Source organism: Rhinoderma darwinii, chromosome 11, assembly GCF_050947455.1.
Source record: "Rhinoderma darwinii isolate aRhiDar2 chromosome 11, aRhiDar2.hap1, whole genome shotgun sequence".
In the NCBI taxonomy this organism is placed as follows: domain Eukaryota; kingdom Metazoa; phylum Chordata; class Amphibia; order Anura; family Rhinodermatidae; genus Rhinoderma; species Rhinoderma darwinii.
This window is the reverse complement of record NC_134697.1, coordinates 82,928,237-82,951,997: the sequence shown is the minus strand read 5'-3', so window position 1 is coordinate 82,951,997 and position 23,761 is coordinate 82,928,237. Positions and strand designations below refer to the sequence as shown.

The following is a 23,761-nucleotide window of genomic DNA, read 5'->3' as shown; positions in this document are numbered from 1 at the left end:
TTTTTTAACGGCCGTCACACAGCTGCATGTGTTTCTATAGGGCTGTTCACATGGCCGTTGTTTTAACAGACCGTGTGAAAGGCCCATGAAAAAATAGAACATGTCCTATTTGGCCGTTTTCATGAATACCTCAATAGACTCAAGTCTATGAGGGATCCTTGTCAACGGGTCCCGGACGGGTGAAAAACGGGAGCCTTTTATTCCGCGATAATTTCATAAAACACCCGGCATAGTGAAGTGAAATTGCACGACACGCTTACACATTTCGACCGCCGACTGCCAAGATTAAGAAGGCAGTTGGCGTTCAAAACGTGTAAGCGTGTCGTGCAATTTCACTTCACTATGCCGGGTGTTTTATGAAATGATCGCTGAATAAAAGGCTTTATACTGTCAAGTGGAACGCTGGAGCGTACTTCTTCCTCTCTACTGTTGCCAGAGCGGGGTCCATGTACCGAATCACTGGTGACAACCAGAGGCCGGTGAGCTGGAAAACTTTTCCTCACTTATAGCAAAATGACACAAAATATATTTGGTATCAGTCTTGACATACTATAAACAATTAATGGCTGTCTACCACATTTGCCACCTTATGATTGTCGTTCATGTGTGCCAATATTTCGCGCCAAAAAAAAATAAAAAATGGGCCAAATCAAATATATGGCCAAACCACTGCGAGGCGCTTAGCCATATATTTCTAATGAATCTATTTCAAGTCAGTCATGTGTCGGAGAACAAAAATAAAAATGGCGCAAGTCTTTCGTAAATCATGAAAAAGCATCATTTTTCGAATGCACAATACGCCGGTTTTCTCGAGCATTTCATGCGCCTAATTTTGTAAAAATAGGCAGTGGGACTGATCAGTGACAAGTTAATATGAAAAAATAAATAAATGAATAAGAGTCATAATCTGAAAAAAAACAACTACAATTCACTGCTAATATGATAGTTGAAATGTAGGTTCTTCTCCAGAATTCTAGATATAACTTTGAAGTAGAAGAGACAACGAAGTAATGCTGATTTACTACAGATATTAGGGTTCAGCTGCAGATAACTTGAACCCAGTCCTAAGGGGCTGTCAATGGCTGGTCTCATCATGACAACACCTTTTGGAAATTGAGCCGGCCCAACTTCTGAAATCGCTGGCGATACGCTGATCTTGCCAGGGGAAGATGCAGCCAGCTATACATTTCCCTGCAGTGGCCACTGCAGGACAAATCTAGTATTACATTTCAAATGAATGTCCGTTTATGTAATATATGGACAGGCCTTGTCCTCCAGAGTGGGAGCCGCTGATACTTAGTGTATCCGGTCTGCTCATAGAGGGGAGTCCTGAGCAGGGCATATGGAAAAGGGTCGTCTTCGTGAAACCCCTGTAAAATATGTCAACTGGGAGCTGCAGGATTAAATGTTTTTGTGTGACGGCCCATATTCAATGGTGATTGAATTGTTGTCTATAAAACATATTTTGTGCATTATTCCTCTCCAACATATCGGCATGGATGCGCAGTGTGAATATTAGGGCACATTTATTTCTGATGTGCACACTACTAGGTGCTAGTTAACAATACCTCTTCTCCCTGCCAGGTTCTACTGTGTTTGCAGAGATTCAAGGAGTCGTTGATTCTTGTGTTAAGATGACGGGAATGCCGGATCTCACTCTGTCCTTCATGGTAAAAATAAATCAAAAATATAAGTTACTTGTGCCCTTAGCCAGATATAGATACTAATGGCAGGGTATGAAGGGTATGCAGTAGTTGGAGCCGGAAGCAGACGACTCAGACTACTGCATAGCGGCTGCTCTGCTCCTATTCACTTGAATACGGACGATTGTCCGCTATTCCGTGACCAGAGCCGTCTGCTTCCGGCATGGTGCCCGGAGCCCGGTGCCCGGAGTCAGCCAGAGAAACTAAGCCGTTTTTGGTCTGGGTGTCAGGCCCATACCATATCCTGGGGATAGGTCATCAGTTGTCCGTGGGGAGACAACCCCCTTTAACCACTTAATGACAAGGCCAATTTGAGTTTTTCCATTTTTGTTTTTTCCTCCCCACATTCCAAAAGCCATAACATTTTTATTTCTTCGTCAACAGCCATGAGGGGCTTGTTTTTTGTGGGACAAGTTGTAGCTTCTCATGGCACCAAATTGTTGTACCGAATAATGTACTGGGAAGCTGAAAAACAAATTATTTGTGGAATGAAATGGGCAAAAAACAGCGATTACGCAAATTATTTTTTTTGGGGGGGGGTTTGTTTTTACGGCATCTATCAAGCAATGAAAACGACATATTCACCTTATTCTACAGGTTGATACGATTACGGAGATACCAAATTTATGTTTTGTTTTAGGTTTACCACTTTTAACACCTTCCCGACATTTGACGTAGCCATACGCCAAACTCGGGTAGGGGAAGTATGGAGCGGGCTCACGGAGTGAACCCGCTTCATACGATGCCGGTGTCGACACTTCAGAGTAACGAGCGGCATCAAGCTCGAGCGCGATCCCGCTTGTTCAACTCGTTAAATGCCATGGTCAATAGCGACCGCTGCGGCGGGAAGGGGTTAAAAAAAAAACTATTTGCTAAAGAAAAGAAAAATGTTTTGTGCCGCAATATTTTGAGAGCCATAACTTTTTTTATTTTTCCATCGATTTAGTGATGTGAGGGCTTAAATTTTGCAGAGCGAGCTGTAGTTTTCATCGATACCATTTTGGGGTACATGCGACTTTTTGATCACTTTTTTTATAAAAATTTTTTTTTAGAGCTAAGGTGACCAAAAAACAGCATTTTGCATGTTTTATATTTTTTTTTTTTTTTTTTACAGCGTTCACCGAGCAGGTTGAACAACGCTATATTGTGATAGTTCAGACTTTTACGGACGCGTCGATACCAGTTTCTTTTTTTTAACATTGCTTTAGGGGAAAAAAAAAAATGGGAAAAGGTTTTTTTTTTTTTTTTAACTTTTATTTAAATTAACATTATAAAAAAACTTGAATTGTTTTTTCCTTTTTTTTTTTTTTTTTTTATTAGTCCCCCTAGGGGACTTGAACCAGCATTCGTTGGATCTCTTGCATGATGTACTGCAATACCAATGTATTGTAGTATATCGTGACACTGACAGTCTCCTTTGAAGCCCTGCCTGGGGCAGTTCTTCAAAGGAGTACAAAGACGGCAGACCTGGGGGCCTTCATTAGTCCCCCAGGCTGCCATAACAACCATTGTCACCCACTGATCGCGTCGTGGGTAGGGTGATGGCGCTTTGGAGAGGGGGGCGGCCCCCGTGATTCTAACCATTTGACCGCAGCATTTGATCTTTGATTCTGCCCATTGCAGTGAGGTATCGGCTATATAACACATCCATCACCCGGTGAGTATGGAGCACACTCGGCCCGTTCCATACTTCCCCTTAACGGCTGTCACGTACATGCACATGACCTGCCGTTAAAGGGACTGTGTCGCTAGAAAAATATATATATATTTTTTTTGTTAAACTGTTAGTATATAAATGATTACACATTATTCTAATTAGAAATATTAGATTCTAATTTATAACATTTCCATGTGCTGGTCACTAGAGGGAGCAATTCCCAAAATTTCAGCATTGGCATGTGGTAAAGCAACCTCATTGCTTTATGCTGCAAAATTGGAGAAGACACACTCGCTCTAGTGTCCTCAAACAATCCCCCCTCCTTTATCCTGGCTAGTGCCAGGAGAAAGGAGGGGGTTGAATGTTCAAACCTCCTACACTGTGTGTCGCCATTTTCAGGAGGATTAGATACAGTGTAATTACATAGTTACATAGTTTGTACGGTTTAAAAAAGACAGATGTCCATCAAGTTCAACCAAGGGATGGGAAAGGGGAAGTAAAACATTTCTACACATAGGAGCTCATATTTTTTTGTTCTAGGAAATTATCTATGCCTTTTTTGCAGCATCTCCTGTCCCTGCTGTGACGGCTCCTGCGGTGACTATTCCATAGATTCACAGTTCTCACAGTAAAGAAGGCTTGTCGCCTCCGCAGGTTGAACCTTTCTTTTTCCAGACGGAGGGAGCGCCCCCTTGTTTTTTGAGGGGGTTTTACATGAAACAGATTTTTACTATATTTCTTGTATGGTCCATTCATATATTTATATAAGTTAATCATGTCCCCCCTTAGTCGTCTTTTCTCAAGGCTAAATAGATTTAGTTATTTTAATTTTAATCTTTCCTCATAACTTAGATTCTCCATGCCCCTTATTAGCTTCGTTGCTCTTCTTTGTATTTTTTCCAACTCCTTTCTAAGAACTGGAGCCCAGAACTGAACTGCATATTCTAGATGAGGCCTCACTAATGCTTTGTAAAGTGGTAATATTCTATCCCTGTCCCGCGAGTCCATGCCTCTGTTAATACACGACAATATCTTGCTGGCCTTTGAAGCAGCTGATTGACATTCCATGCTGTTATTAAGTTTATGATTTACAAGTACACCCAGATCCTTCTCAACAAGTGACTCCCCCAGTGTAGCTCCCCCTAGGACATATGATGCCTGCAGGTTGTTCGTACCCAGGTGCATAACTTTACATTTATCTACATTAAACTTCATCTGCCAAGTGGACGCCCAAACACGTCCAAATCAGCTTGCAATTCACGAACATCTTCCATAGTCTGAACTATACTACATAGCTTGGTGTCATCTGCAAAAATAGAAATAGTGCTATTAATCCCATCCTCTATATCATTTATAAATAAGTTGAATAATAGTGGTCCCAGCACTGAACCCTGGGGTCAGCACTTATAACCGGGGACCATTCATTTACCACAACTCTCTGGATACGGTCCTTGAGCCAATTCTCAATCCAATTACAAACTATAGTTTCTAAGCCTATAGTCCTTAATTTACCCATTAGACGTCTATGAGGGACAGTGTCAAATGCCTTTGCAAAGTCCAAAAACGCTATATCCACAGCGGCCCCTCTGTCTAGGCTTCTGCTCACCTCTCATATAAACACTATATCCACAGCGGCCCCTCTGTCTAGGCTTCTGCTCACCTCTTCATAAAAACATATAAAGTTAGTTTGACAACTTCTGTCCTTAGTAAAACCGTGCTGGCTGTCACTTATAATACTATTTGTCACATAATTCTGTATATAGTCCCTCAATAGCCCCTCAAACATTTTCCCCACAATGGATGTTAAGCTTACTGGTCTATAATTACCCGGGGAAGACCTAGAGCCCTTTTTGAAAATAGGCACCACATTTGCCCTGCGCCAGTCCCTTGGCACTATACCAGTCACTAGAGAATCTCTAAATATTATAATCACACAGTATAACACGAACATACACAATCATAACTTACCTGCTCCGTCCGCTCCTAGTCCTTGCTTCTGAACATATGGACGGAAGCCGCGACTGGAAGTAGTCATCTTACTGTCCGGCCGCGGCTTCTGGTCCACAGGAAAATGGCGCCGGATGTCGCTCGGCCGAAGACCTTCCTTTTGGACTGTGTGGGAGTGGCGCAAGCGCCGTTCCCACACAGACGGCGTACGCTATAGTGAATGGAACGACTCCCGTTCGCATTCACTATGGGGATGTATGTGCCGTATTCCATCTCTGTATGTGTCGTTAATCGACACATACAGCGATGAAAAAAAAAATGGCAGCCCCCATAGAGAATTAAAAGAAAGAAAAAGGTAAAACACAAATAAATTAAAATTTATTTTAATAACATACTAAAATCAAAAACATATAAAAAAATTTTTTCCCGTGACACCTTCCCTTAAAGGGGTTAATGATCCAAACTAGTTAGGAATATCAATATCCCATTGTTAAGGTATAGCACCTTAGGCTGGATTCACACGAGGTCATTACGTCCGTAATTGACGGACGTATTTCGGCCGCAAGTCCCGGACCGAACACACTGCAGTGAGCCGGGCTCCTAGCATCATAGTTATGTACGATGCTAGGAGTCCCTGTCTCTCCGTGGAACTACTGTCCCGTACTGTAATCATGTTTTCAGTACGGGACAGTTGTCCGGCAGCGTGGCAGGGACTCCTAGCGTCCGAAATACATCTGTCAATTACGGACGTAATGACCTTGTGTGAATCCAGCCTAAGTCCGATCAGCCTGGCTCTGACCATTGTGGCAGATATACTAGGAAAGCCAAGTGAAACCGTCAGGAGACTAAATGGGCGCTGCGCTCTCCTAGCACCACTGCCTCTTTGTTCTAGCTGTCGGCAGGGGCTACAGCAGTGGAACCTCCACCTATTCAACATTGGTGACATAGTCTAGCAGTATACAACCAATGCCTATGCTGAGACAACCTCTTTAACCTTATGTCTCATTGTCAGAATCCTGACCATGAAAAATGGGCACCACTGGTTGAATCGGGAGAAATGGTCCCTTTTAGTCCTGCAATACAAAACGTAGTTTTTTGATTTTTCTAATAGTAATAATTACATAATATAAGAAAGGTTGCGGAAGGGATCCCTCCTCATTGTTTGACCAGACATTAGTGCTGGTATCTTCATATAAAATATCCTTGTATGTTTATGCACCAAATTCTAGTTAATATCAACAGTGGGCGAGACGTCCGCACTCTTGTGGAATATCTATACACAACTTGACGCTAATTGTCGAAAGGACTATAGAATCAGGTCAGCAGGATACTTTATTAGTATATCACTAGCTATTTGATAGGCTACATGAGCCATTTTTCACCATATCTAGAGATACAGTCTTCCACTGTGAAGTCTATTCAAAGAACAAAACTTTGCACAGTACAAACAAATCTGTCCATAGTCGGGGTGATTTGCACCCTGTCCGACCTGTGTTCTGATATTTTTAACTTTCAGGAGCGTACATTGAAAGTTATTTGCAACAATGGAAATGAGAAATTATGCCTGTTGTAAATTTTGCCTATGTCCTTTGCTGCGCATGTACACAGTCGAGTCACATTATTATGACCACCAGCTAATACCCACAGTAACCGCCGTGTGCAGCACGGACAGCAGTAGACGGGCGGGCAGTATCTCAATAAGGTGCTGGTTGGTGGTCTCCGGTATCTGGAGCCATGCTGACTGCAGAGCATCGCACATTTGCAGGAGGGTGTGTGGGGGAGGATCCGTAGAGCAAACAACACGATCGATGTCCCACAGATGCTCAATTGGGTTAAATTCTGGTGAATTAGGTGGCCAGGGAAGTACTTGGAGGTCTTGGTCGAACTCTTCCAACCACTGTCGGACATTTCTAGCCGTGTGACAAGATTCCATCTGCCCCAGGGAAGAAAAACCGCATGTATGGGAGGACGTGGGCATGTATCTGCAACGATGGATTCATACCCAAATGCCTTCCACATGGATGAGTGGCCCAGAGAATGCCATGAAATTTCCCCCCTGAAAATAACGCTGCCCCCATAAGCTTGTGTTCTTCCAGCAATGGTTGCAGAGTGTTTGTTCTCTGATGTTTTTCGCCTGACACGCCAACGTCCATACGTTCATGAAGCAGAAAACGTGACTCATCTGAGAAGGCAACCCTTTTGCAGTGACTATCCATCTGCTCCGGAGCCCCTTACGCAGTAGGGTTCACTGAACTGTTTTAGACACATGTCTGGTAGCCCCTGGTTTATTTTCACGGTGAGCTGCTCCACTGTAGCGTGTCGTTCGGCCCTCGCGCACCTTCGTAGCCAACGTTCACCTCTCACATCAATGGCACGTGGTGCTCCACAGTTTCCACGTCGGTTATTCCCAATGGCGCCATTTGTCCACTCACGATACACTTTCACCTCAGCAGCACGCGAACAGTTCACAAAATGCGCTGTTTGAGAAATACCGACACCCTGGCCCGAAAGCCAATAATCATCCCGTTTTACAACTCTGATAAATCACCCATTTTACCCATGGCAACAACAAGTGATATGTGATCAGACAGCTTATAGCCCACGTTATATACCCACCAAGCCAGCCCACCACACATCACTGCCTTCATGGGGTACGGGCTGCCGACGTCAAAAGTAGGAGGTGGTCATAATAATGTGTATTTCTGTATCATAGCTGAGTAAATGCAATGATCATTAATCCGTAAAATCCGAGACCAGTAGTAGCAAATCTTATACCAATCGGTTTCATTTTAGTACTGTGCAGAATCAATGATTAGTAATACTCATCATATTTACAGAACCCGAAACTTCTGGATGATGTCAGCTTCCACCCGTGTGTCCGATTCAAACGCTGGGAGTCGGAGAGAGTTCTGTCCTTCATTCCCCCTGATGGTAACTTCCAGCTGATGTCTTATCGGGTTAGCTCACAAAAGTAGGTACCCGACCTGCTACTGAGAAACTACTTGGAAGTTGATAAAGCAAGGCTCTGGTTTCATGGACCTTTACATCACCACTTTATGTTAAAAAAAATTATTCCCCGTGTTCTTTGATATTCTGTGGGAACTTGATCAGCCACTTTAATATATGTTATTAAACATTATCCGTATCAAGCTTCTTGTGCCCTTGTAAGTATATTATTGGGGTTAACTTTAATCACACCTGAGTTTTTATATAGGAGGAGTATGGTCATTTCAGGTCCTGTTATCCACTGGAGACAGCTCGAAGTGATGACATCATTATTCGATTACTTCAGGATTTGCTGTCACGTCTAGTTTTGGAAAAAGGTGTGGTGACATCACTTCTGGTTAGCCAAGTAGTAGCCAATGAAATTGGTCAGCTGCTTGATAGTGACTGGCAGAGGAGTGAAAAGAAATCCACTTAATTCATAATTTCACTAAGTGGGCCCTCTCCTGGGCCAGGTCTGTTGCATTTCACACGTGACAGGGGTTATTCTCAGGCATAGGGGCCAAGTCTGAAATTCTACCCCTAAGATTTATATTGATTTATAACTTGCTCATATTAAGGGCTTAGCAATACAATGTGATTAAAGTATTAAGATATATTCCCTAACTTCATGACCTTTATCCTTATTTTCCTTAGCCTGGTCGCCATTCCAGTGTATGTAAAACACAACATAATCTTCCAGGAGAACAGTTCAAGTGGAAGGTTTGATGTGACGGTGGGTCCCAAGCAGAATATGGGCAAGACTGTGGAAAGCATTGTACTGACTGTCCACATGCCCAAAGTTGTCCTGAACATGAACCTCACGCCAACGCAAGGGGCCTACACATTCGATCCAGTTACCAAAGTAAGTCTATCATAAATGTTTCAACATGACTAGAACTGGCCATACACATAAGAAGAAACCTGCTGACAATTTAATATATACACAGCCTCCAGATCTCTCTCATCGAGATAGGTAACACTTTATCCTCTTTCCCTGTGGAAATACACATGTATTGCTCTGCCTAGCTGATGTAAATGTTCACAGTGATAATTAAAGGGGTTGTCCACTACGGGACAACTGATGACCTATCCACCGGATAGGTCATCAGTATATCATCGGTGCGGGTCCGACACCCAGATCCCGCACCCTTCAGCTGCTCCGGTTGCCTGCGGGCACCGGATGTTATGGCCCATTATGCAGTGTACAGAGCTGGAAGCAGTTGGCTCCGTACATTGTACAGCGGCCGTGCTGCCGAACTGCAGCTCTGCTCCTATTCACTTGAATACACTACTGCAGCTCGTCCGATATTCCGTGGCCAGAGCCAACTGCTTCCAGCATGTACGTCCAGTGCACTGAGGCAGTCGGGGCGGCTTGATGGTGTGGGGTCCGGGTGTCGAACCCACACCGATGATATACTGATGACCTATCCCGAGGATAGGTCATCAGTTGTCTGGTAGTGGACAACCCCTTTAAGGGTGTCTTCACACATGGAGGTTAAATTTCGGTTTGACTGCGACTTATAAACACATCCTTAGTGCAGATGTTACGTTGTAGTGAATGTGTGAATCTATGGTCCGTACTGTAACTGTCGCAATGCATGCCGCTTAACAGCGGTATTCTCTCCTACGAGAGTTTGATACGATTACATAGAAAAGCTGAATATGGTCCAGTTTATGTTTTGATGCTTAAAAAGCAGTTCTTCTGCACAGTGGCGTTCCCGGCTGCCCACTGTCACGATCTGTGGGTATGTGGACCCACTGGGCCGTACCGCCTTAGCGGGATAGCAGATGGCCAAACAGTGGACAAAGTCAATGTGTATATAGTCCAAGCACAAGGGTTCCTGTAGTAGTTTAGACAGTAGCAACGACTAGGCTCAGATGGGACCTTGGCAGCAGACACCAGGCGTGGTGTAAAACAGCGGGCGTGACGTGTGGCACAACGCGACTCCGACTTTCTAAGACACAGGAACAAAGGTAGCACGGGATATAGGACACAGGTACGGGAACAGTAAGAACAGGATAACACTAAGGAACCATTTGCAAGACTAACACGGGTAAACACAACAACGTTCAGGCAATGAGTGAAAGGGCAGAGCCCCTTTTATTGTCCAGGTTGATCATGGGCTAATTAGAGATTCTTCACATGTGCGTGCACTGGCCCTTTAAGGACGGGCGCGAGCGCGCACAATATGTGTAAAGGATCTGCCAGGCACAACTTCTGTGTATACGCCCATGGGTAATCAGTCTGCACCTGGTTCTATGTCTCTGAGACTGACTCCATCTTCCACCACTCAGGATGGCAGGCTTAGGAGTGGGAGAGCCTATCGCAGCCTGGCCAGACGGAGCCAGCTCCCGCCCTCTGTCTATTTATACCTGCCTTTCCTGTTCCTCCTTTGCTTGTGATTCTTCTCGTGTGGTTTCCTGGCCTTGCTGCAGCTCCTAGCTATTTGACCTTTCTTCATACTGACTACTCTCCTGCTCTGCGTTTAGTACCTCGTACACTCCTGGTTTGACTCGGCTCGTTCACCTCTCTTGTTGCTCACGGTGTTGCCGTGGGCAACTGCCCCATTTCCCTTGCTTGTGTCCCCTTGTCTGTTTGTCTGTCGTGCACCTACTGAGCATAGGGACCTTCGCCCAGTTGTACCCCGTCGCCTAAGGCGGGTCGTTGCAAGTAGGCAGGGACTGGGTAGATTAGGGCTCACTGTCTGTTTCCCTACCCCCCTGTCATTACACTATGGGACCCAGTGAAGCAAGGCGGAGCAGATGCTGACCAGCACTGAGTCATGGCCCCGGCCGACGAGGGTTGACTAGGAACGAATGTCCGCGGCAATGGCCGTTACACCCACTATGCAAGGAACTGCAACACATCCCCATTTAATGAATGGAGCAGTGTTGTAGTTCCATACGCAGTGGGCGGCTAGGAGCTTGAATGTGCAGGGAAAACCATGACGAGGTCGCAACACTAAACCAGTGGATCTGAGGATTCAGATAAATCAGAGTAAGGCCTGATTCACACGAATGAGTGAAAAACGGCCATGTTTCACGTCCGAGTTGCACCCGTTCAGGACCCGTTTTCACAGATCCCTCATAGACTTGAGTCTATTGAGGGTTCTGTGAAAACGGGTGAAAATAGGATATGTCCTATTTTTTTACGGGCCATTCACACAGTCCGATAAAACAATGGCCGTGTGAGCGGCCCCATTGAAATACATGCGCCCCTTAAAAACAACGGCCGTCACACGGACGAGATATACGCTCGTCTGAATTCGGCCTAAATGGAACTTTATGTGGTTTTATGAAGGGCAAGAACGGTTTCAAATGAAATTTTCATTTACATTTTCTCACAACGTTTTACTTACTTGGGGCCGGTTCTGATAGCAGTCATTGGTAATCTTTTATCCATCGAGGCGCTCCAGCTGTAATAAGAATGTGGGTTATAGTCTTTCTAATAATTTAAAGGGCCCATTCCACCCAAGTCTTGTTTACTATGTTCCTGTAGTCTCTATTTTCCTGCTTCATGGACTTGCGTGTTTGATTTATGCAATTATTCATTCATTTCAACTTCTTTGACCACACAGTTTTAGTTAGAAGTCTTTTAACCCTTTCCCTGCCAAGAATGTTTCTCATATGCCTGGCAAAGACGCACTTCAGTAGCCAAGGATGTATCCGATACGTCCTTGCTACTAAACGCTCCGGCTAGATCGCAGCTAGACGCAAAACTCTTTGCTTTAAAACAAGACCTAGATGGCGGCTTTAGCTGCAATCTAGACTAGACATAGTGAATAAATGTAGCCTAAAAATTTTATATTTATCAAATATTGATTTGATTTAGTTCTCTTTTGTTCATTCACTTTGTATTTTGGTAATTAATAAAAAAAAAATTAACACTTCAATTTGTGAAAGTATTCTTACTTTGCATAATTTTATATATATATATATATATATGTGAGCCGGTGTCCCACTTGGGTTGCTGTGTTGGGCAGTAACGCACCCGAAAACTGGGTAAACATAAGCAGCGGGTACTTTTTATTTGCACCAAATAAACAGATCATTCTGCTCAGGGCTTGTCTCCACCGGGCAAAGCAAAACAGAAACAATATAGCTTGTGGAAAAACAATATGGAAAGTCCTCACCCTGTAGCAGCCACCACCTGACCGTTCAAGTGTCCTTTGTTAGGTGTTCGTTGGAAGCAGAGTCTCCCTGGAGGAAAATCACTCTCCTTCCTCCTGAGGGTATGTTCACAGGCACTGTTTTCAGACGTAATTGGGGTGTTTTACGCCTCTAATTACGCCTGAAAAAACGGCTCCATTACGCCTACAAACATCTGCACATTGCTTTCAATGGGTTTTACGATGTTCTGTTCCCACGAGATGTCATTTTACGCGTCGCTATCAAAAGAGGGCACGTAAAAAGACGCCCGCGTCAAAGAAGTGCATGTCGCTTCTTGGGACGTTTTTGGAGCCGTTTTTCATTGACTTAATTTTCTACAAAAACGTCTGAAAATCAGGAGCTGTTTTCGCCTGAAAACAGCTCCGTAATTTCAGACGTATTTTGCTAAGCCGTGTGATCATACCCTTACTCTCTGCCACACTTCACACTTATCACACTGTCCGCTTCCCTTTTAATCAGAGCCAGCTGAGACTCAGAACGGAGTGGAGGTATGAGAATGGCCATCCCATCCAGAATCCCTACAGCCATTCCTAAATCCCGGAACCCGAAATCCAGTCTAAAAAACCCCTGCTCACCAACTAACTTTGCTGAGCAACAAACTTCTCCCAGATTTACACCACTGAGATAAGAAATTTCAGTGGCACATACCTGCCCTCTACAGGTCTTCCTACTGACTGTTTCATATATATATATATATATATATATATATATATATATATATATATATATATATATATATATATATATATACACACACACACACACACACTCCTCAACATTGAAATTGCATCACCAATAAGGAAAAGTTTTGGAATTGTGGAAATCACAGGATGGATGGACATGTTAATGATGTGCAAATTATAAAAAATATGGAAACAAAATGTTCCAAACATCTTGATATATTCATTGTCGAGTATGAGTGCCACACGCAGAAATACTTGCGCTTACACGCCTTGGCATGCTGTCAATGAGGTTATTAATGTTTGAGGAATGTTATGCCACGCTGAATGCACTTGGGCACGCAAATCATCAAGATTGGTTGCTGGCAGCTCCCTTTGCAATTGCCGACCAATGACGTCCCAGATGTGCTCGATGGGAGACAAGTCGGGAGACGCTGCAGGCCATAATAGCCTAGGGCTGCAACCAGTGTCGACACAAACCATTAGAAGGAATTTGCACGACATTGCGCTACAAGCCAGGCGTCCAGTTACAGGTGTTCCATTGACCACACGTCACCGTTTTCAAAGGCTATCATGGTGCACAGCAAGACGGCAATGGAGGCTGGAATGGAGGTCTACCCTCTTCAGCGATGAGTCCCGCTTTTGCCTTTAATGCAGTGATAGCCGAAGATTGGTCTGGAGACCATCCGGGCAACGCCATGAAGAAGCAGTGGGGGATCATCATATGGGCGGTTTGGGCGGCCACCCGGGGCCCACCGCTCCCACGGAGCCCATGGCCGGGAGTAACCGCACATAATTTGAAAAAAATCAGCATTGCAGCACGCTAGCACCTCTAATGGGGAGGAGGGGCGGGCTGGGAGGGATTAAGGGCGTCGCTAATGGGGAGGAGGGGCGGGCTGAGAGGGAATAGGGCTGCTACTAATGGGGAGGGCAGGGCCGCACCGTCCAGCCTGCTGCCTCTCTGAAGGGGGGGCGGCGCAACTGAAACCAGCCGCTGCCACCCACTCCTGCACTAATTGTACCTTTGTCTATAGACAGCAGGTACAATTACATGCATAAGTGCTGAATGGCCCGGGTACGTTTCGTGCCCGACCATTCAGCGCCTTACAATGACGTTGATTGGCAGGGCAGAATGAGTTGTCCCATCAATCAGGGCCTTTCAACTTGTTGAAAGGCGATGATTGGCAGAGCAATTCATTCCGCCCTGCCATTCAATGTCATCGCGCCGCTTCCGTTGTTGAAGGGTGCTGATTCAGTGGGTATGTCATTCTGCCCTGCCAATTAGCGCCTTTCAACGCTGCACGATGCTTGCGTCGCTCAGCCCCAGCAGACCTGCTCACAAGAGAGCAGGCTTGCATTGACACAGAACGGCGCGGTAACGGGATCTCGGTGAGTATGTAAAGTTTTTACGTTTTTTTCCACTTAAAGTGTGAGTGGCATTATAGACATGGAGGAGGGAGCTATATGTGGGGCACAATCTACAGGGGAGGCTTTATGTGGGACACAATCTACAGGGGGCACTATCTATAGGGGGCTCTATCTACAGGGGCTCTATGGGGGGGGAAGAATCTACAGGGGGCACTATCGATAGGGAGCACTGTGTGTGTGTGTGTGTGTGTGTGTGTGTGTGTGTGTGTGTGTGTGTGTGTGTGTCACAGTGTATGGTGCTATTATAACCAGGGACACAGTGGTACTATTATATTTAGGTGCGTATTGTGTGGCACCATGAGAATGTTATCTTTGTTTGTAGATGCAGAAATGTTTGAAAAGTGAGAAGCTGAAGACATCTGAGCGGAAAACTGCAGAAATGGGTCGTGACCAGTAGAAGTCATCATAGAGGTCTGGACTGGATGGAGAAGAAAAGAGAAAAAGAAGAACTAGAATCTGAAATGAAGTCACCGGTGAGTCACTTAATGTAAATGTTTATTCTGCCTCTAATCATTACTGAGGTCAGTGTATGATCTGCAGAGATCATGGGTGGTATGACATTTTTTGGGGGGAAACGGCAACTCCCAGCATATCCTTACCATTGTTCAGATCATGCTGGGAACTGTAGTTTTATCCATACAAACCTATACATCAGGGGTTGCCCTAAATTGAGCTGTATTTTTGCTGGTGTACTCTGCACGGCGCATGCCAGTACAAGGCAACGGCGCATCTGCAAGAGTTGGAGGAGGCTGCTAGTGATTTAGAACAGCCAAGGGGATGTCAATCAAAATTTGGGGGCGCCATTTAAATGTTTGCCTCCGGCAGTAGAAAAGCTAGAATCGCCCCTGAGAGAGGGACAGCATTTGCAGGGGCGTGATAGGGCTAGCAGACGTGCGTCACAATAGGCACGTCTGGTAGTGGTAGAAGTTGGAACACGCCTCTCTGACGATGCACGCACAGCCAGAGAGGAACAGGCAAGCAGGGCAGTGGTCATGCGGTGAGGTTAGTGTGGTACTCGCCTCCTGCCCCAGCCAACTTTAAACTGATCGGCCGGCGCTAGGGAGGGATTAATTATATAGCAAGTGGGGGTCCGTCTAACTCACTGCAGGGGACTATATGGGAGATAATAATATCCCCGCATAGAGCACTCAGTCGCTCAACCCCCCCCCCCCCTGCTGTATAATAAATACTGAGGGCTCTATGGGGGATGATTACTCCCCCCCCCCTTCATAGAGTCCTCTGCAGTCACTTATTTGGTTATATAGTATAATTCCCCCCCTTCCCATAGAGCCCTCAGTAGTTACTAATATATTGCAAGGGGAGGTTGTCTGACTGATTGACTGCTGAGGGCTCTATAGGGGGAGTCTGAGCGACTAACTGCTGAGGACTCTATGGGAGAGATACCCCCCCCCCCCCCACAGAGACGTCAGAGTCAGACACTCAAACCCCCTATAGAGCCCTCAGCAGTCAGTCAGACAATTTCCCCCGTACAGCCCTTAGTAGTTATTTTACTACAAGGGGAGGGGTGTCTGACTACTTAAAGGGGTTTTTCCACCAGGGACAATTATGACATATCCACAGGATATGTCATAAGTGTCAGATAGATGTGGGTACCACCTCAGGGACCCGCACCTATCCCTAGAACGGGGTCCCCTAAACACTCTTCTACCTTTTTCTGCTCTCGCTGCCTCTGGACCACTTCCTGACTTCATGGTCGTAAGTTACGAAAACAGCGTAGCACGCTGAGCTACACGGTTTCCGTAAGTCCCATAGAACTGAATGGTAGTTCAATAGAGGATGGGATTAATAGCACTATTTCTATTTTTGCAGATGACACCAAGCTATGTAATATAGTTCAGTCTATGGAAGATGTTTGTGAATTGCAAGCGGATTTAAACAAACTGAATGTTTGGGCGTCCACTTGGCACTTGAAGTTTATTGTAGATAAATGTAAAGTTATGCACCTGGGTACGAACAACCTGCAGGCATCATATGTTCTAGGGGGAGCAACACTGGGGGAGTCACTTGTTGAGAAGGATCTGGGTGTAATAATCTGCATGCCTCATATGTCCTAGGGGGAGCTACACTCGGGGAGTCACTTGTTGAGAAGGATCTGGGTGTACTTGTAGATCATAAACTAAAGAACAGCATGCAATGTCAATCAGCTGCTTCAAAGGCCAGCAAGATATTGTCGTGTATTAAAAGAGGCATGGACTCACGGAACAGGGATGTAATATTACCACTTTACAAAGCACTAGTGAAGCCTCATCTAGAATATGCAGTTCAGTTCTGGGCTCCAGTTCATAGAAAGGAGGAAAAATACAAAGAAGAGCAACGAAGCTAATAAGGGACATGGAGAATCTAAGTTATGAGGAAAGATTAAAAGAACTAAACCTATTTAGCCTTGAAAAGAGACGACTAAGGGGCGACATGATTAACTTATATAAATGGCATCCTGTTCCATGTAAAACCCCCTAAAAAAAAAAAAAAAAGGGGCACTCCCTGCGTCTGGAGAAAAAAAAGGTGCAACCTGCAGAGGAGACAAGTCTTCTTTACTGTGAGAAATGTGAATCTATGGAATAGTCACCGCAGGAGCCGTCACAGCAGGGACAGGAGATGCTGCAAAAAAGGCAAAGGTCATTTCCTAGAAATATTAACTCCTAAGTAGAAATTTTTTACTTCCCCTTTCCCATCCCTTGGTTGAACTTGATGGACATGTCTTTTTTCAACTGTACAAACTATGTAGTTACAGAAACAGCGTAGCTCGCATGCTACGCTGCTTCCGTAACTGCCATTCACTACTATGAGAGTTACGGGAAGTCAGGAAGTGGCCGGGAGGCAGAAAGAGGTAGAACAGGGTTTAGGGGTCCCGGTTCTATGGATAGGTGCAGGTCCCAGAGGTGGGACTCGCATCTATCTGACAGGATATGTCGTAAATTTCCCTCACGGGAAAACCCCTTTAAAGTGTAACTAAACGTCTAAAAAACTTCTGACATGTCCTAGTGAAATGTCATACATTTTGATAGGTGGGGGTCCGAGCACTGAGACCCCCATGGACCGCTAAAACAAAGTGCCAGAAGCGCTCAGGTGACCGCTGTGCCGCTTAGTTTCTGATCTGCTTTTCTTGGAAAGCTAAGCAAGTGGTGTATGGACATACACCACTCCGAGGAATGCCGATCAGAAGCGAAGCGGCGCAGCATTCAATCGTGCACTTCTGCCGCTTCACTTTATTGATCGGTGAGGGTCTCCGTGCTCGGACCCCAACCGATTAAAAGTTCTGACACACACTGACATGTCATAAGTTTTTTAAAAGTTTAGTTACACTTTAAAGAGAGGTGTTAGAATTTTTATTGTTATTTTATTTTCTTTAATAAAACAGTATCAGTGTGTTTGGTGCAACTTTCTAAATACTTTTTTATTAAAAATTATTTTTACTTTTTGAGATACAGCTGCTTTATATCCGGAATACAGAGCAGCTGTATCTAGTGCAAAAACCTGTATCCGCCAGGTCAATGGCACTGATGGGTACAGTGTCAGCGGGTTAGGGGGGGTTGAATTGCGTGTGAAGGGGAAGGAGGGGGCCCAAGTTGTGTCAACATCCCTGGCCCTATTTTACACTTAATCCGCCACTGTGAAGAGGCCTTCACAAGAGAACGACACACCGGTCCTACTCCTGGGATTATGGTGTGGGGTGGTATACTGTACAGTAGCCGGACCCCCTCTAGACTTCATATCCGGTACACTAACAGCTCTGCGTTACATTGATTTGGTCGTGGAACCAGTGGTACTGCCATTTCTCGAAAGTGTCCCAGAATCCGTTTTTCAACCGGACAACGCCAGGCCACATGTTGCTCGTGCTACTGTGAGCAGCCGGCGTGGCCTAAACGTGCTACCATGGCCTGCAGCGCCTCCGGACTTGTCTCTCATCAAGCACATCTGGAACGTCATTGGTTGGCAATTGCAAAGGGAGCTGCCAGCAGCCAATCTTGATGATGTGTGCCCATGTACATTCAGCGTGGTATAACTTTCCTCAGACAACCATTAATAACTGCCAAGGCGTGTAGGTGCGTGTGTATTTCTGCGTGTGGCGCTCTTACTCAATACTGAATAAATCAAGATGTTTGGAATATTTTGTCTCCATTTTTTTATCATTTGCATATCATTAACAGGTCTAGAGATCCTGCAATTTCAGTGTTGGAGTGTCTGACGTTCACCTCACAGCAGAAATGCACATTGCAGGACAGTCCAGCACACTTGCGTTAATTTCACATTTTTGAGCCGTGGATTTTGTACATACGTTGTTCTGTACCGTGGTGCGGACTCTGCTGAAAATCCACCACGTTTGAATGACACCTATGAGGGTTTGTAAGACAAGTATGCAGTTAGAATAAATACTAGAACTGTAGATGAGAATACACGCTGAAAACTGCCTTGTGTGTTCTTTTTTAGGTGCTTACGTGGGACATTGGTAAGATGAGTATACAGAGGTTACCTAATCTTAAGGGAAGCGTCTCGCTGCAGTCGGGTGCGCCAAAACCAGAGGAGAACCCAAGCTTGAACATTAACTTCAAGATCCAACAGTTTGCAATCTCAGGTGCGTACCTAGACTTGCGAAGATTATTTCCAAAAACCTTATTTAGACAACCTTGGCTCATATGACGTTCTTTTGTACCCAGCTGATCATGAGTGGTCTTGTCACATGGTGCTCCCTCCATCAGATGGTAGATCAACATTAGCGTATTTTTTTTTTCTCCCCGACAGCAGCAAAGCATGACACTGCAAAAAATGTGCTCAAGAGGCAAGAAACATACACTAGAGAGGAGGGGGAGGGTTCCAAGCGGGGATGTAAATAGAGAACCCCCCCCCGTACGAGATGTGAGATAGCAACTTGAACGCATGCAAATAAGGCACAATTACTTGTCCAGTTTAATTTTTGGGTTTCTTCCTATTCAGCCCTAGAGTAAAACAAGTATAATGCATTAGAACTCATAGCTTTTAGTGCAATAGATTTGTTAGATTGTTATTGTTTTATGGTATAATGAAAGGTGGATGGATGCAGTCCGACCCTTCATTGTAAGGCTGGGTTCACACGGGCATGTTCGGTTCGTAAAGGACGGAACGTATTTCGTCCGCAAGTCCCGGACCGAACACACTGCAGGGAGCCGGGCTCCTAGCATCATAGTTATGTACGACGCTAGCAGTCCCTGCCTCGCTGCGGGACAACTGTCCCGTACTGTAATCATGTTTTCAGTACGGGACAGTAGTTCCACGGAGAGGCAGGGACTCCTAGCGTCGTACATAACTATGATGCTAGGAGCCCAGCTCCCCGCAGTGTTTTCGGTCCGGGACTTGCGGCCGAAATACGTTCCGTCCTTTACGGACCGAACATGCTCGTGTGAATCCAGCCTAATACAATTATTTTTTTTGGTGGCTATATGTAACCTTGTCCATGCACTTGAATGTGTATGAGGGGAATACGCCGCTGCTAGACGTCTCTGACAGCGACTTATCTCCTGCGTCATGAGATGGTCAGCCTATCCTGCTGAAATCGATGGGTTTAGCGAACATTTATCTGAAAGGGGTTGCGCAGAATGCAGAAATTGTGCCCCACCTGTTCATGGGTTGTGTCTGGTATTGCAGCTCCGCTCCACTGAAGTGAATGGAACAGAGTAGCAATACCACACACAACCTGTGGAAAGGTTTGGCACGGTTTTTCTAATCCTGAACAACCCCTTTAAAAGGGTTGTCCCGCCACAACAACTTATCAACTATCCTACTACTGGGACCGCTACCGATCAAGAGAACGGGGGTCCTGAGTCCCCTTGTGAACGGAGCAGCAGGTCACACGTGTCCTGCCGCTCTATTCCTTCTCTACGGGACTGCTGGAGATAGCCGAGGGGACCGGGACAGAAATGCTGCATATTTTTGGACCAGCCACGTAGATGAGTTTTGAATAAATCTTATCCGCAGGCTGCAGAACATTTTCCGCATAGAAAGCAGCATGCTGCAACTTACCAAATCCAGAGCATTCACATTGGATTTCATGCTCTTTAATGTAGGAGTGAAATCTGCAGCAACATCCGCACAGATAATGCAGCGGTTTTCATAATGTTTTCCCGTGTGTATTTCTGAACTTTACTTTGCTTTATCACTAGGACTAAAAGTGAATCGACTGGATATGTATGCGGAGAAGTACAAGCCTTTCAAGGGGGTCAAATATCTCACCAAAGCTGGAAAATTCCAGGTGCGCACATAACAGATGCAGCGCCGGCCCAGCGGAAGATCAGACCAGGCATATTCTATCCCTGCCTGCAACCTGGTAATTAAAGGGGTTTTCCCATAATCCTTATCACCTATCCTCAGGTCGGACCCCGACCGATCAGATATTTATCACCTATCCTGTGGATAGGTGATAAATGATTATGGGAAAACCCCTTTAAGGTCACATAGTTTGCAAATGTGTTTGTTCTGCAATGGAAGTGAAAAAGATGACACTAAGGGCTCATTCAGACGAGCGTATTCTGCGGCAGCGTGCGGCCCGTTGAAATAACCGACAGCACACGGACCCATGCAAGTCAATAGGGCTATTCAGACATGCGCAAAACTCACTGCATGTCCTATTTTGGTCCGTTTTTGGAGACCTGGTCCTTGAAGTCTATGGGTGCGTGAAAAACCACTGACGGCACACGGACGATATCTGTCGCGTGTTTCACGCATAAGTTGCTAAAAAAAACAAAAACACTGACGTATAAACCGGATGCCGTACACAAAGCACATTGACGTGAAATGCATGATATACGGTCAGTTTATTGCTCGTGTGAATGAAGCCTTATCATTTAGGAGTCTTTGAAGACGTCAGCTGCTAAAACGCTTAAATATAAAAAAAAAAAAAGGGAACAATCTTGACAATTCCGGAAAAGGACCACACAAACATTTGTATTATGTGGAGTAGAATATCATTGTGACACCTCTGCATAATGAAACTCTTAAGGCCTCACGCACACGGCTGGGCCCGGTCTGTGATTACGTCCACAGGCAGCCACCCGCATTTTCGGCCCATGCGCCCATATAAAAAGTGTATCATGTCCTATCTTTTGCAGAGGCTTTCTACGGCCCGAACACCTACTTGCAACTATACGGGAAGGTGTCCGTGGTCAATAGAAATGAAAGGTTCCGTAATTATGGACTAAATCTATGGTGGTGTGCATGGGGCGTAACGCATGAAGAGGGGGCTACAGTCCTTTTTTAGTGTTTTGCGCAAGTCAAGAAGACACTAGTTGCGGTTAGATTATCTGCCGTAAATGAATTTATTTCACCAGTGACACCGCAGCTAGAAAACGGTCAGTCACATGGTAAATATACCCAGTAAAGTAATTGTATATTCCATACGTCCAGAGTAACCAGTTCTGAGTATATACCAGTTCAAGTATATATTGTAGCGGTCAGTTAGTTAAGACTGGTATCTGACACTAGTTCTTCCTCGTGTTTCTCAATACTATAGTGATTTTCTGACATGTTACAACAGACACCCGAGTAGTGACCATTATGTTCCTCGTCTTTGTTATTTCTGCCAAGTGAAATGCCTTAATCCCTTTATTGACAGACGATATGCAGAACGACGGGTCTGTCAGTAAAGGAGTTCTCACCAGTGCCATCAGCGTACAGCTGGTATAGAGTCATATGGGAAAGCTTATTTTTCCATTTTATTTAATATCGGTGTTAAGCCCTCAAAATACAGGATGGCACCAAAATGTATTATGTACCACTGCCTTATGTGGAGGTGAAGATGTAAGCAACTTATTGTAATACAATTTGGGTATACATTTCTAAATAAAATAAAAGTACACACATGTATTCAGTACAGAACGGATGTTTTCTTTTTATTCAAATAGTGATCAATAAGCAAATAATTTAAAGAGGTTGACCAGGAAAAATAAATTTTCTAAAAAGTGTCCCCCAGCCTTGGTTTGCCTTCCCTAAAACCCCCTAGATCCTTTCTAACCAGTTTCTGTTTGATCTCCATCGTCACTGTTGCTCTGTCTGTTTACATCCCTTGCTTTTGTTCCTGTCTTGTAACCCACCATACCCATGATCCCTTGCTGCAACAGAGGAGACAGCTTATGTCCCCCTCTCCCTCCTCCACAGCATCTCCGCTATTTGCATACTGCCACGACCCTCTATGTTCACAGGTCAATCACTGCTCTAATTAGTCACCCAGCTTCCTGCACTGTCACACACCCCCAGTAATTATCACACAGGGGGGGATGGGGGTTATATACAGGGATGATATAACTCCATCATGCCTGTATACAACCTATATGTGACCCCCATCATCCCTGTGTATAACGAATCATCCCTGTATATAACCCCCATCATCCCTGTGTATTACCCCATTATATAACCTCCATTATATGTGTATTACCTCATCATCCCTGTGCATTACCCACAACATCCTATACAGGGATGAAGGCGGTTATACACAGCAACTGACTGAAAGGTCTGACGTCACCCATCAACTGAAACCAAATGCTGATGTGAACAGGCCGCCCTTACTGTATGAATAATACAATCAATTCAGAAGCCGGTGTACAGTGAACTGCATCGTTGATTTCTAACGTGTCCAGGAGTGTTGCAAGATCCATAGCCTATGTCCCCCCTCTCACTATTTTTTTTAAATATCTATATTCATATACAAATCACTGAAAAATAACTATATTAACTTGAAATCCCTGAACAAGCCATACTTCCTCATGAGGGCAGGTACACACACCACTTCCCAGCAGCATGCAGACAAACCACAATGCTACACAGAGGGAGATCACACAGGTGCCAGTCACACGCCTGCTATTCATGAGGGGGGGGGGGGGCTGCCTAGTATTATCATTGCACACCGATATAGCTTCTATAAGTGTGCCAGTCACACAGGTGCATGTAGTGCCCATGCTGGCGTACAGCCTATTAGTTACACCCATAATTATTATTAGACAACGTCCACTGTTTTATATCAAGTCCAGAGTCAGCACAGCCGTCCACCAGGACATTTCCCAGCACTTCATGCTTCCCTCTGCTGACCAGCTTTATGGAGATGTGGATTTCATTTTCCAGCAGGACTTGGCACCTGCCCACACTGCCAAAAGTGCCAATACCTGGTGTAATAACCACAGTATCATTGCGCATGATTGGCCAGCAAA

At 45.0% G+C, this 23,761-nt stretch overlaps 1 protein-coding gene across 1 annotated transcript in view; it reads left to right on the top strand.

Annotated features, from left to right (window-relative positions):
- AP3M1 (adaptor related protein complex 3 subunit mu 1) overlaps nt 1-22,436 on the top strand; it is a 37,313-nt gene extending 14,877 nt beyond the window's left edge. Inside the window, exons 5-9 of the mRNA XM_075841850.1 lie at nt 1,585-1,670; nt 8,145-8,278; nt 8,947-9,154; nt 19,020-19,164; nt 20,726-22,436. Of these exons, the coding sequence (XP_075697965.1) occupies nt 1,585-1,670; nt 8,145-8,278; nt 8,947-9,154; nt 19,020-19,164; nt 20,726-20,826 (674 nt within the window). The 3' untranslated portion in view covers nt 20,827-22,436. The remainder of the gene's footprint in view (nt 1-1,584; nt 1,671-8,144; nt 8,279-8,946; nt 9,155-19,019; nt 19,165-20,725) is intronic.
- Nucleotides 22,437-23,761: the final 1,325 nt, after the last annotated feature.